The sequence below is a fragment of the Montipora foliosa genome, chromosome 8 (genome assembly GCF_036669935.1).
Source record: "Montipora foliosa isolate CH-2021 chromosome 8, ASM3666993v2, whole genome shotgun sequence".
In the NCBI taxonomy this organism is placed as follows: domain Eukaryota; kingdom Metazoa; phylum Cnidaria; class Anthozoa; order Scleractinia; family Acroporidae; genus Montipora; species Montipora foliosa.
Genome location: NC_090876.1, coordinates 20,648,588 through 20,662,170, shown reverse-complemented (window position 1 = coordinate 20,662,170; position 13,583 = coordinate 20,648,588). Strand labels below are relative to the sequence as shown.

The 13,583-nt window shown below is 39.7% G+C and overlaps 1 protein-coding gene and 1 pseudogene across 1 annotated transcript in view; one reads left to right on the top strand and one right to left on the bottom strand.

Annotated features, from left to right (window-relative positions):
- Positions 1–2,826: 2,826 nt before the first annotated feature.
- LOC137967385 (lymphocyte antigen 75-like) overlaps positions 2,827–13,583 on the bottom strand; it is a 242,690-nt gene continuing 231,933 nt past the window's right edge. Inside the window, exons 48-50 of the mRNA XM_068813925.1 lie at positions 7,529–7,579; positions 4,135–4,185; positions 2,827–3,283 (exon numbers count right to left, since the gene is read on the bottom strand). Of these exons, the coding sequence (XP_068670026.1) occupies positions 3,084–3,283; positions 4,135–4,185; positions 7,529–7,579 (302 nt within the window). The 3' untranslated portion in view covers positions 2,827–3,083. The remainder of the gene's footprint in view (positions 3,284–4,134; positions 4,186–7,528; positions 7,580–13,583) is intronic.
- On the top strand, positions 9,016–9,841 carry LOC137967463 (uncharacterized; annotated as a pseudogene).

The following is a 13,583-nucleotide window of genomic DNA, read 5'->3' as shown; positions in this document are numbered from 1 at the left end:
TAAGGAAGCAGTATATTTGTGATCTTCACCGATTTGAACCCTTGCTTTGTATCTTTCTATGGGCTTCCCCTCTCCAGTGCGATAGATACTAACAAATGCCTTCACTATCCATAGCTACAATCTCGGTTATAAATGAGTGGGACACTTGTTGCCCCATATCAGTTGACTCCTTCCACACTTTTCAAAGACAGTAGGGAAAACAAACTATTGACTTTTTTCATGAGTGCCCAAAGTTATTACCCTATCAACATTGATACGGGGGCGAGGGGTTGTATTATGGGTTGGTGTCACTATCTTTTTAGCCGGGATTGTAGCCATGGATAGCCGCCATTCATAAAGAGAAACTGAACAAAAGATCGAAAAATTGCGAGAGATGTCAAAACGTCACTGAGGAGGCTATCAAGTCTCAGGGGCACGCAACGACCAATTTGTTGTAAAATGTATTATTATACCCCAGTTAATTAAAATAAATGTTATTAAGGCATTTTCAGGTGTTTTCTCAGTGTTGCTGGGAAAACATTATCTGTTCCTTTTTCCCAGCAAGACACACAAGAAATTTTTCAGCCAGCTAGATAAAATTGGTTGGTTTCCCAGCCAGCTGATCAAATTTATTTCCCAGCCAGGAATTCCGCGCGCTTTCAAATCCCTCGATCCGAAACGACCGAACAAAAGCGACAAAACCGGGACAAAACAGGTGTTTTTCCGCAAGCGCAAGCACTCTGACCAGCCGTCGTATGTTTGTGACTACTCTCTGGGAGAGGGAAGGGGTCCTTTTTAGTCGGCCTCAGTCTTCAGAGTTTCTACAGCCAGCTCGGGTTGAAATGCTAGAAAAAGTCAGTAATTCCCAGGCAAAACCTCTATCAATAATAAATTTCCCAGCCAGCTCATCGACACACCTGTATTTTTGCTAGCCAGCAAGATTCCTCTGGGGAACAGATAATGTGAGGAACAGATTCGTTGGGTGCCCCTGAAGTCTGTCAAAGTGCGTGATACGATCCATTTCAAAGACGCATCTCCATTAAATGACTTTAATTAGCTGAATTAGTTAAACGATACGCAAATGGAGTTCTTTACAATACAATTGAGACCTTTAATTTGCGCTAATAGATTTTTTTACGGTTAACGGTTTTCAATTTGTTTTATGGCTTACGGTTAAATTTTAAGTTTTTTTTACGCCTAACGGTTAAATTTTTGGCCCTTTTAAGGCTAACGGTTAAACCCCATTGAGACCCTCAAATGGGAACAATCGTGAAAAAGTCCTTGGAGAATTCGCCAGCACTTTTTAAGTTACTCAAATGGAAACAATCGCGAAAGCACTTCAGAAAGAGAGGATATATTTTAAAATGAATTGCCCAGTTGGCGGGCCAAGAGGATATCATAGGTGACGAGAATCTGCTTCAATTTACTGGAATGCCATGCTGGTGTCACTTTACAGAGATTTTACAATGCCCCGCTTGTGTCAATTTACAGAGATTTTATGATTCCCTGCTTGTGTCAATTTACAGCGATTTTACAATGCCCTGCTTGTGTCAGTTTACGGAGATTTTACAATGCCCCGCTTACGTCAATTTACAAAGATTTTACGATGCCTCGTTTGTGTCAATTTACAGAGATTTTATGATGCTCCGCTTACGTCAATTTGCCGAGATTTTACGATGCCCCGCTTGCATCAATTTACAGAGATTTTACGATGCCCCGCCTGCGTCAGTTTACAGAGATTTTGCAATGCCCTGCTTGCGTCAATTTACAGAGATTTTAAGATGCCGCAGTGCCCCGTTTGTGTCAATTTACAGAGATTTTACAATGCCCCACTTGCGTCAATTTACAGAGATTTTACAATGCCCTGCTTGCGTTAATTTATTGAGATTTTACAATGCCCTGCTTACGTCAATTTTCAGAGATTCTAGGATGCTGCAGTGCCCTGTTTGCGTCAATTTACAGAGATTTTACGATACTCTGCTTGAGTGAATTTACAGAGATTTTGTAGGATAAAATAACCGTAGAAAATCTTTGTAAATGTCAAATTTACAAATAGTCTTCAGAGATTTTGCAAGTCTGTAATTTTTTAAGTTTTTCTTCTTATTGCAGCAGTTAAAATTTATAATCATTTCATATACATTCTAGAGATGAACATATCACAAAAACTGTAAAAAATGTCTACAAAAAAGATTCTACAGACATTTCGTATTCCATTTGTAAAAGTAGGTAAGATTTGAGATCTTATAAAAGTCTGTGAACTTAGAATTTACAATCATTCAGGGTCCAGATTTTCCAGTGGTATCCAATGTTCTCCAGAAATTGGCGTCTTGTTAGTCAGTTTGCGTTTGTGTGTGAATTCTTTGGATAGTGCAAAAAGCACAGTTCGCATCTCGGATCACGAGCGATGAAAAGCCGTAAAAAACCCAAACAAAATGCACTTGTGTCAAAAATTGAAAAGGTTCTATAACAAAGGAAACACCTAGACTTTCCATATAATGAGAACATCAATGGTGAAAAGTTCACAGGCGGACGCACATGGCAATGACCGATTCTGATAAAACGCAACTAACATCTGCAGCATGCAGAGATAGAAAACCAAAAAAACCATAAGGACAGCTCAAACGTGCACGCACAACAGAATCTTGTTGAGGATTAGCCTCAGCACCGTAATCGCTCTCCCAGAGAGGAATTCAACAACAGCGATTGAAGTTGGAATGTTCATGACGCGTTGAAATCGTTTGCTACCTTTGACGTTCCATATCATTCAACATTGTTCAACGAAAGTGAACTGTTGCAATCCTTTACCCCAAGCCCTAAACCGACCCAAAAGCAATCAAATATGGAAACTTAGAGAATGCACATAGTTTAATTCTATTCAGTTTATGAAATTTCACGGGCTGCTATTTGAGCTTAACTGTCCTAATGCTAACTACATTTTTCTTAGTTGGCTCGCAAGGCTCACGTAACTAAATTCATATCGACAGATCTGTAGATTAACTCGTATTCCAGTGAACAAAGAAACCAAAATGACAACAAGTACAATTATAGCGGTCTTTGACTATGCAAACTCTACTGTTTGGTGAAAGAAAGTGGCCTTATCCATTCTAGTCACCAATAGCAGTATCTACATCTTGCTTGAGCCTTGAAAAATGAATAGGATTATTAATCATTTGAAATTCATACAAGGGCTTTCCCTTCCTGCCTCTGAAACACCAAGCAACTGCTCCTCCACACAAACCAATGAATGCCAAAACTGCCAGACTGATTCCTGCTTGGGCACCACGGGACAATCCACTAGATTTATCTGAAAGAGGAGGAAGTGTTTTTTGAGTAAATATATATTTTTTGCATATTTAACAAAAAAAATTAAGATTTCGTCTATCTAAACTCCTATTTAAGAGTGGCATTGAGGCCTGTATCCATTATTCCTGGTCTGACATCCCAACCTGCATTAACTCATTTGTATCCAGCCAAATTTCCCGCGAACTTTTCTTTTGCAAACTATTCATTTAAAGTATTATTTCTCGCTAAATGTTGCATCTTTTTTGTCCAAATGAACGCTGGAAATAAAGAATATTTAACGATCTTTCAGTAGAACTTTTTTTGTAATTTAATATTCTCTGTCAAGATTTGCATAAAAAAGAGAAACATAAACATCACACACGCACGAAACAAAAAGTCGTATTTGCCTCTTCGTCGCATTTTCACGCAAAACACAGGAATTTTTATTAATAGCAAAGATCCTTTCTCCATTTTGTAGCAATCATCCTTTCAAATTTCAGAGAAAACGGTTTTCTATTACCAGTGAGACAAGCATGAGTGCGAGCACAAGGGGTATATGCTTGATTGTCTGAACTACATGCCCTACTCTTTACAACAAGTGTGCGGGTTCTTTTACGTCCCACAAGATTATGAACATTGAACGGTTGTGAGACAGGACCTCCGGCTTATCGTCCTTATCCGAGAAGACTTGAAAGTCTAACCATTTGCATATGTAGTTACAAAGGCACCACTTTCTCCTCGTTATTTAAAGACCCTGAGTGTTGGTCCGGCCGGAGTTGAACTCACGACCTCCCGCGCGACAGCCCGTGCTCAACCAACTGAGCCACCGGTGCGCGGTATGATATCAAGGGACCAGTTTTAGCAGCAACTCACCTCCAGTTTGTGTTGCAGCAGTTGGGTTTCCAATGACAGTTTCATTAGATTCTAGAAAAAAATATAAAAGCAACATAAAGAGCTCTGAAGAAGTCTATCATCAAAGGATAAAGGAACAGTGTTAACACACTGACGAGAGGTCATCATCATCAGCATCATTATGCTCATATTTCAACACCAAATGATCTGTTGATTAAAATTTACGTTACAGGAGGTTTCTGCCAAATAAATTCCACGACGAAGCGTCTGTGATCAATTAAAATGTTAGCTCCTTTGGATATACCCAAATCAGTAAAAACTGACAGAAATTTATTGTTTATTATTTTTCTTAACAGGATTGTAAACTATATAGGAATGTTGTAGCTTATTTGAAAGACCAATAAAAGAAGCCTTAGAGGGAAAATATCATTTTTGGGATAAATCTTTTAAATAATTTGTATGACATTAGCATAAATTAAGATGCGTTTACAGTAGAAAAAACATTAATTTGTGGAAATCTTCGGCTTTCTCTGGCCAAGATTTCCACCAAATTTGGCTGGAAAATAACAAACATTGATTATTTTTATTGCTACTCCCACAAAACAGTCAAAATTCAAAGCAATTGTCTGCTTATTATCTTTTCCTAAGAGACAGATGTAGTATTGAGGAATAATGTGCCTGCATATAAAACTGAAAAGAACCAATAAAAAAAAGAGGCTTCACATTAAAAAAAAAAAAAAAATCGCTCAAAAAATGTCCTTGGGTAAACTTTTATAATAAAGAGCATACGATTAGGATACATTAGCGTACAAAAGTATTCGTTTTATGGCATTTATGACAAAACGGTTTATAGTAGGAAAAAAAAACGTAATAGGAGAAAATGCTTCTCATTCTATGACCACGATATCCACCACATTTGGCTAAAGAATAAAAAAGTAATATTTTTATTGTTTTTTTTTTTAACAAAATTGTCTCCAAAACCAGCAGAAATTGACCAAGATCATTGAAAATCGATTATCTCTGCAGTTATTTACTCTAGGGACGAAAATCATGCCTTGAATAAACCTTCCTGAAACAAAAGTTTCCTCTGTCTAAAAAGACAACAGGACATCAAGAAATGCTTTTTAAATCTGCATAAAATAGCATAAATTATTGCATCTGGTAGATTTGTGAATTACCCTGTCCAGTAACCCTAGAGTTAACCCTAACTATCTAGAACTACCCAGACCGAAGACCTGTGACCTGTCTTTTGTACCTACCACCCACAATCCTTTTTTTTTAATACAAAATATGGGTGCATGTCTCTCAAAACAATTGGGAAATATGTTTTATTAGTGTTGTTGTTTTTCCTTCGGAAAGGTATAACCTCTTTTATCTTACTTATTTTGGTGCAAACTACTTTGGATATGTTGTTCATTCAACAAGGAATGTTTCACTTCAATTTAATATTAGTTTTTAGCAAGGCAATCAAACGATTAATTTCACCAGGAGTTGTCTCTTTCCAACTTCCGTCAGGCTGTGTGTTAGCCTTATGTCTCCCAGGTACGACTTGCTCATAAGCAGAATTGTTAGTGTGTTCTACAATACTGTTAACCATTTCTTTAGAAAAAAACAAATGGAAAAAGTCCACAGCTTTTGTCATTCTATTTCTCAGACTTGAACCCTCGAAATGTATCCCTGGTTTTCTGACAGGGTTAAATTAAGAGCAGGGGCTCGGTAGGCAGGTGGGTTGCCATCACCCGTGTCATCATAACTGAGAAACATATCAAATGAAGGTGCAGTCACAAGGGCTGGAGCTCCTACTCTTGCACGAAACACACGACTTACACGATGCAATTTGAGATTGCAGATTGCGGATTGCAGATTGCGGGGTTTAGTGCTGCCCTGTAATTTTATTCATACAGCACTGTTATCTTGCGTGCGTAAATTCAAAATACATTCCAACTGCATCTGGTCCGAAACTTTCCAAACACAGTGAATGAAAAGACCATTTGTCGGTCGTAAATGCTATGGCATCAAAACTTGTTAAGTTTCGACTCTCAAGTTGAAACCCACTCACTTCGAGAAAACGTCACATCAGTCACGTTGAGAGTTCATTACTCAAAATCTTCAGGTAATTGGCTAACACATAACGACAATTGTACACCAAATTTGGGAAAGATCGGGTGGAGGATGGTAACAATTACACATTTGTTGTCATTTGGCATAGCAAGAGATTACTTCTCAACAGTGATATCTGAGGCCTCTATCTATGATTAGAAAACATTTCATTTTGTGCCAAGTTTGGTCACCGTTCCTTTCCGTTCTTTGTTTGGATTTTTTTGTGAGTGTTATTACAGGACTACTTAAGGGTTTAAGGTCTCGGTAAAGGAAAATGAGGTGTCCGCGGGGAAAGAAAAAAAAATTGTTGCGCAGCTATTTTTCAAAGGGTCAAACTATTATTCCTATTAAATCTAATAGATGCAGTTATTTGAATAAAGTTTTCGGTTTTTTCTTGGTAGTTTAAAATTGCCTTTTAGTTTTGAGTCCTTAAATTCAGAACGACCAAGCGTGCCAAGACACTCAAAAGCAATTTAGAAAAAAAAAAAAACGAGAAGACAGTTTCAACCTGTAGAAAGAGTGGAGTGACAAGGTGCATAAACTAGCAGTGAGTTAGTGTTTACATGTTTTACTCCCACGTCTACTTTGGGGTTGAATCTAATTAAAACTGAAAATCTGTGCGAGCGAAGCCAAAGTTTGCATTTCAGATTAGAAGTTTAAAAAAATTGTTCGACGAAGTCATTACTTTCCTCATATCTTTTTTTTTTTTAGAAATCTAAAAGAAACAAGGGTCGGTCGGAGTTTGCTTGAGGTTTGTGGAAAATATTGGGTCGCTAGTAAAAACCGGCGCTTATAATAATTTGCACAATGCAAACATTAATGTTTTGAAGTAACCTCAGGAGAGGACCCAAGACAAAAATCAGTTTTGCAAACTCAGTAGATTATGCGTGAAGATGACTTCCGCTCAGGTTCAAGAAAAGTCAGTCACTGCCAACAGTCATTCTCCACTGCCAACAGTCATTCTCAGGACTACTCTCACCCAGACGATAAAATTCCACTCTAGGTTTGTAACGCCTTGGTTCAAACAAGTTTGAATAGCAAAACAAAGCTATAGACAAATTAAATTTCGTGTCATTTAAGGAAATACTTCATTTTGATTGGTCAGCACGTTCACGCTCTCTTGTATGCTGCAGTTGGTGCATGCATCATGGTTTAGTGGCCCCTTTTTAAGGGTCTTGTGTTGCCCCAAGTTGGAGTGTCCTTTTACGGCTCTTTTAATTGGACTGTCTGCTGTACGGGGAACGATTTTCTAATCACGCCGCGCCATTTTCTTGTAAGGTGTGAATTCAAGGGATCAGTTTTAGCAGCAACTCACCTCCAGTTTGTGCTGCAGTAGTTGGGTTTCCAATAGTAGTTCCACTGGATTCTAGAAAAATACAAAAGCAACTTATAAAGCAAATAAAGCAAATAGCTCTGAAGAAGTCTATCATCAAAGGATGAAGGAACAGTGTTAACACATTGGCGAGAGACCATCATATACGTTTCCCAAAATTAATGACACCCAAAAATTTGGCCTGATATAACTTATATTTGCGCGATATCTTGTCTTAGGCGTCTTGAAGCTAGCATGTAAATGAACATACTTTGTTCCCATGATTTTAATGCCTTCAAACCGAGTTATGATACTTTTTAAAAAAAGCAAGTGTTCCGCGTGTTTTTGCTTTTGTTCCTGTAATCAACATGGGAACATGCAAACTGAGCACTTAAAGGAACTTTTGTTCCTCGTTGAAATTTGTTCTTAGGAACCCGAATCTGCTTAATTGGGAACTGGAGTTCCTCGTCGTAGCAGTTCGGAACTCAAAGTTCCTATTAGTTTCTTGAAAAGGAACTCCATGTACTGTTTTTGTCTCCTAAGGAACAATAGGTCCTTTTTCATGCGGTCCGTTTTTCATTTTATTCTCTTTCACAACAAAAGAGAACAGTTGTTCCTGTTTTAATGATTCCCTTAAATCGAAGAAGAACTCGTCTCTCTGGACATAATTGACTTTAGTTTGAATTCACCTAATCTACTCTTCAAATTTGTTGATACAATGCAGGACGAATGGAAACTTGGGCACGCAGGGCGCATTGGCTATTTAGACGCCATTGCCAAACAGATGGATTTCAGAAAAGTAAACGGGGCATCCGAGGTTATGTTGAGGGGTTTGTCGTCTACAGAAACCTATCTGAAAAAAGTCCTTAAAACAGTTTCAAAAATGATGCGATTACAATGGACAAATGAACTCGACGTTGACACCTTAGAATCCAAGGGACATTGGGCCACACTAGAAGAGCTTCTGGAGGTTGTTAAAGGGAACCTCCACTAAAACAACAAAATAACTTTAAACCACAGAACATTATGTTTACAATTGGAATTGCTCAATCTTTTTCCAATGAAAGCGTTTGTATTCGAGAAAAATAAATTCCAAAAACGCTTATTTTGGCTTTCAAATTTCCCAGGCGCCGCCATCTTGAATAATTGTGACGTAACTTGGTTGCCCTATTGTTCCAGAACAATCGCTCTTTGTATCAGAACAATAGGGCAACCAAGTTACGTCACAATTATTCAAGATGGCGGCGCCCGGGAAATTTGAAAGCCAAAATAAGCGTTTTTGGAAATTATTTTTCTCGAATACAAACGCTTTCATTGGAAAAAGATTGAGCAATTCCAATTGTAAACATTATGCTCTGTAGTTTAAAGTTATTTTGTTGTTTTAGTGGAGGTTCCCTTTAAGCGCTACTTGCCATGCTACGAGAACGTTCTCAAAGCATGCAAAATTCCTTGCGGTATATCTGTTTATCAAGGTTAAAGGCTCACGCCCAATGATCTACCAGTATTTAACTGTTGAAATGGTGCGCTCAGCAAAGAACAATTTACGATGGATTTTTCGATCAGAAAATGTTTAAAACCGCTGGAAAATATGGCTTCGACTCTCTTTTCCTTACCGACACAAGCATGCATGTGTTAGATGGCTACATCGACCATATTCGGCCTAACCTAAAACCAAATTGTGACTATGTCTTAGTGACAGGAAATGGCAGCAGACACAACAAACTTGGCGAGCGGATGAGCAAATTGGTGTTTGACGCGATCGGAAAATACGTTCACCCTATTCGTTACCTACAAATAGTAGAGACGGCTAGCTCCAAGAAACTTAGTAGTAAGGCGCAGGGCACAATCTCCGAGGATCAGAAGAATAGTTCTATTGTGGCAAGAGTGCATTATCAAAAGCAACGATCCCGAGAGGTGGCAATCAAGGCGCACGAATATTTGCAATCACTTTATGGCGAGAAGGGGTCTGAGTTAGAAATGGATCTCCGATCAAGACTCTCAGACAAATCCGCGTCTTCGCCTGAAAAACAAGAAAATAGCGATGGGTCGACCCCCGAAGAAGACAACATTTTCATTACGCCCTCTAAGTTCAAAAGCCAGATTGCTACAAAAACGCCCGATTCTTTGAGAGGAAGGAAAATTCTACTATTCACTCCTGAAGAGGATAAATATTTGAAGATGGGACTAGATCGCCATGGGTTCGGAAATTGGACCGCTATTCTTAGAGATCCAGACTTTCATTTTCAAAAAGGACAAAAACCGAACTCTCTTTTAAATCGCGCAACCAGGAAATTTATTTGGAAATGTAAACCATAGCGAAACAGGGGATCTTTGCCTGGAAATAACAGCAGAAACAACAAAACCAGTATCATCTTAAAATAAATCCTTTCATCACTTTATTGAAGAGAATTCACACTGACAATAGACTTAGTTATTTTCCTCTTACGCTATCAGAGCACTAAGTGCATGAAATATTGTGCCACAAGTCTCACTTTTGACTTGTGCTAAAGTAGTTAAAAAGTGTATTCTTTTGTCTCTTAACACGCCCTCGGTTCAGCGTAGGATCTCTTTGTCTCCTCGCACTGCTGTATCGAAGCAATTTCCCTGAGAGTGCGTTGTCGTCCAAGTTTGCCGATAGCGTTGAACTGTCTGAAAGTTCTTTGATGGTGCCTGGCGACTGTGGCCAGAACTGATCCACGTTGTTTTGTGGAACATAAGATGGAGTTTTGCGTCTGTAGTTAAGCACTTTATAATCATCTTCCACAGTTTTGTGTGTAAAAGGAAACGGCAACGGCAACGGCTCTAACAGGCTTTTAACCATGTCTTGCTCTTCTTTTTGCAGCAGGCCGAGTTCTATGCAGAGTCGTTTACGTTCGGACAGGGCCTCTTTGCATCCAAGGGTGCCTAAGTTTTTGTGTTAGCTCTTTAACTTGTCTTCCAATATTTCCCTGAGCGCCATCATTGAAGCCTTCATTTCTGGGTAAACACTAGTTTCCAAAGTGATCATGCACTCGCAAAGTTCCTTCTCTGTGGTTTTCAACCAAGATGACTGGAATACCTCCTTAGCCTTACTTTTTCTTGCATCTAGTTCTGTCTTGAGTTGTTCTTGTTGGAAAGCGGCCAGATCATTTCTAATTGGTGTGGGTAGGAGTTCGTTGTTATCACGCGCATTACCAGAAATTTAAGACAAAATGGCGGACGCCCAGACTCGACCCAGACCTTCCGCCTTCCCAGAATGGCCGCCGATCGTTATAGAGAAATGTATGGAGAAAATTGAAGAAGTGGAAATTTCAGATTTAAAGTGGCATACACGACATTTGCCGACCTCTAATTGTAAAGTGTACGTACCATATCATTATTTACGGTAGTTTTGGTCTCTCGAAAGTTCGCCAACGTGCCGCCAACAACACATTTTACGAACGGCTGTTACAGTTCCTTGAGCTCTCTAATTCTTTCAAAAAAGCTCAGAGGTGCCTACCTTCCCTCCACATTTTAGAACATTTCGTTGATGTGAATCCTTGGTGCCGACCTCTCTAATCGTCGATCGATGTTCAAACTTTAAAACGTGATAAAAATCAGCCTTTATCCATTCCCCAAATTGCCGCCCAAATTGCGATAAAAGAGGTAAAAATACATCCATTTCTGCGATAAAAGCGGTACAAAACGCACCACTGCGCTTATTATTCCTTGTGAAAAGTAGGGTTTCTGTCTCCAGTTTGTTTTGATCGCCATCTTTACAGGTGGGTACTTCATATATGATTATTATTATACAGAATATCGCTGGCTAAGTGTACTGTGGGCCCTGATTTTTGATAATTATTTTTACTCTGCCAAGTCACACGCATGAAACGAAGTTGTTTCTTCTCTCTAAAATCGTCATTCGAACAGGAACCAGAGACTCTAGTTTCCCCTTTTCATTCTCCCTTGTATTGACAACCTCAAATAAGAAATTAAATTGATTCAGATCCTTTGATAGTGTGTTATTTCAGTCCTTGTTTTTTCTATGTACTGCTTTCTTTATGCCGCCATCTTGATAATTTGAAACCGCGTGCCAAACACTTCGCGGGCGCAAAATGTCGCCGATTTCTGGTAATGGGTAGCAGCAAAATGTGTTCTTTTGATACGCCTCTGGAAAGAAGATTTTGTTTGCATCTCTCGTATACCATCTCCTCTTGTTGCTTCAGTCTTGTTTTTTCCTCCAGACGAGTTTCTAATATGTGACTGATGTGGCGATAACGAAGGGAGATCCTGGCGAAGTCTGCTCCAAAGACGTCTTCAACGCGGCTGTGGTTTCGTCATCTTCCGAATCGTGGAGATCTTCCTCGTCCTGGTTTTGTGCTGGTTCGTTGTTGTGCTGCTTTTCAGATGAGTTTGTTAGAAAGTCGGCTAGCTCCAAAGTTCTTAAAATCTCTCTCAACTACTTCATCGTCTTCAGAGCTTTCCCCTTCGTCGATAGGCGCGCTGGCTTTCAATGCCGCCCAGGCGATGCACTCCATTGGGTGCTTTAGCAGCCACTGCGTGACCCTCCGTTTTGGATTTGGAAGGCTTTTGAAATAGTCCATTGCCTGCTGAACCTCTGGCTTGAATTCAAGCTTTTTCTGTGCAGTCAAAAACATGGGACATTGGTTGAAGAACGACCTTGCCGTCTTATATTTGACATTGCAGGCTGTGTATCCTCCTTGAGTCAGGATTTTCCAGACGTGTACGTCGAGAGTTGATGGAGAAGCTTCGTCTATGAAGATGACCTCGGTGTGCTTGCTTATCATTGCCTTGTTAAATAATTTCTGCGTGGTGACTGTTGCGACATTGCTGTGGTGTATCAGCCCGAGTATTGGGTAAAAAAGGCTCGTCATGCCGCTATCTGCTTCTCCGACTAAACACGGTACTCTGTCTTTGTGTTTCTTCTTATTAAAATTAAGAATCCTCAAGAAATCTTCACAAAACAATGCAATGTCATCTTCCGATAGGCTGTTTTCTAAAACTTCTTGAAAATACTTCGGCTCTGGGACTTTTAGAGGGTCATACTGTGAGAAAGCTCTGGGAGTTAGAAGGCCCACTTTCTCAGTGGGAATTTCATTTCTCAGGAACCGTCTCTCCGAGACAGACTAGCAGTACCTATCGTTCACTTCTATAAGGTTGTAGTCCACTGTGATGGGCCGGATTACTTCACAGTCCGGGTCAGCTAGGAGTTCGATCACTTTCTTCATGTCCTTTAGAAGCCTTGCCTTAAATGACTCATTCGCCGCTAGGCTGTTCACAAAAGCCTTTACGTCCCACTTGAATGCATAAGTGCAACTGGCACCTTCGCACTTTCTGTAAATGGTGCCTCTGTAAAGGGCATACTCCAGCTTCCTCATTGCTATAGAGATGTCATTTATAAGAAACGTCAGTTTATCTCCAAGCCGTGGCTCTACATCTTCACTTGGCTTTTCCACAGACGTGCCTTGTGTGGTTCCATCAAAATCAAAACGATCAATAGTAAGTTTGGCCCCTTGAAGCTTATCCCTAGCATTAGATAGAACTGACTTGAACGACGTCTGGACGAGGCACACACGAACGACGTTCTAGGTACCGCATTCCTGTAAATCCTTGTCATCTGGATCTTCTAAGAACTTTCGAGCTTCCGTTATGAAGCAGTGTTGGTAGGATGATGTTACCAGATCTTACATAAACCCTGTGGTCTTTCAGAACTTTGAACAGCTCCTTCATGGCGAGTGATTCCTTGCCCTCTCGGCAGGGGATCTTATAAACAAAACAAAAAAAGAAAAACAAGAATAGCTTTAGTTAAAAAAACAAACATTATATGATAGATTTAAAAAACCTTTCCTATGGTTGACTCTCGTTGCATTAATTTGCTTCAGGGCTAATGCGAATTTCATCAATCGCGCTCTTCATAACCAGTTCTATGCTGCTCATCGGTTCTCTCATGGGACACGTATGTACGAGAGATTGTATTACCTTTCAAAACGTCCAAAAGCGAGACACACCTGACTTGCAATTGCATCAATTCCACATTCCAGTAGCACACGGTGAACCGTTATCGGATTAGCAGGGGGCA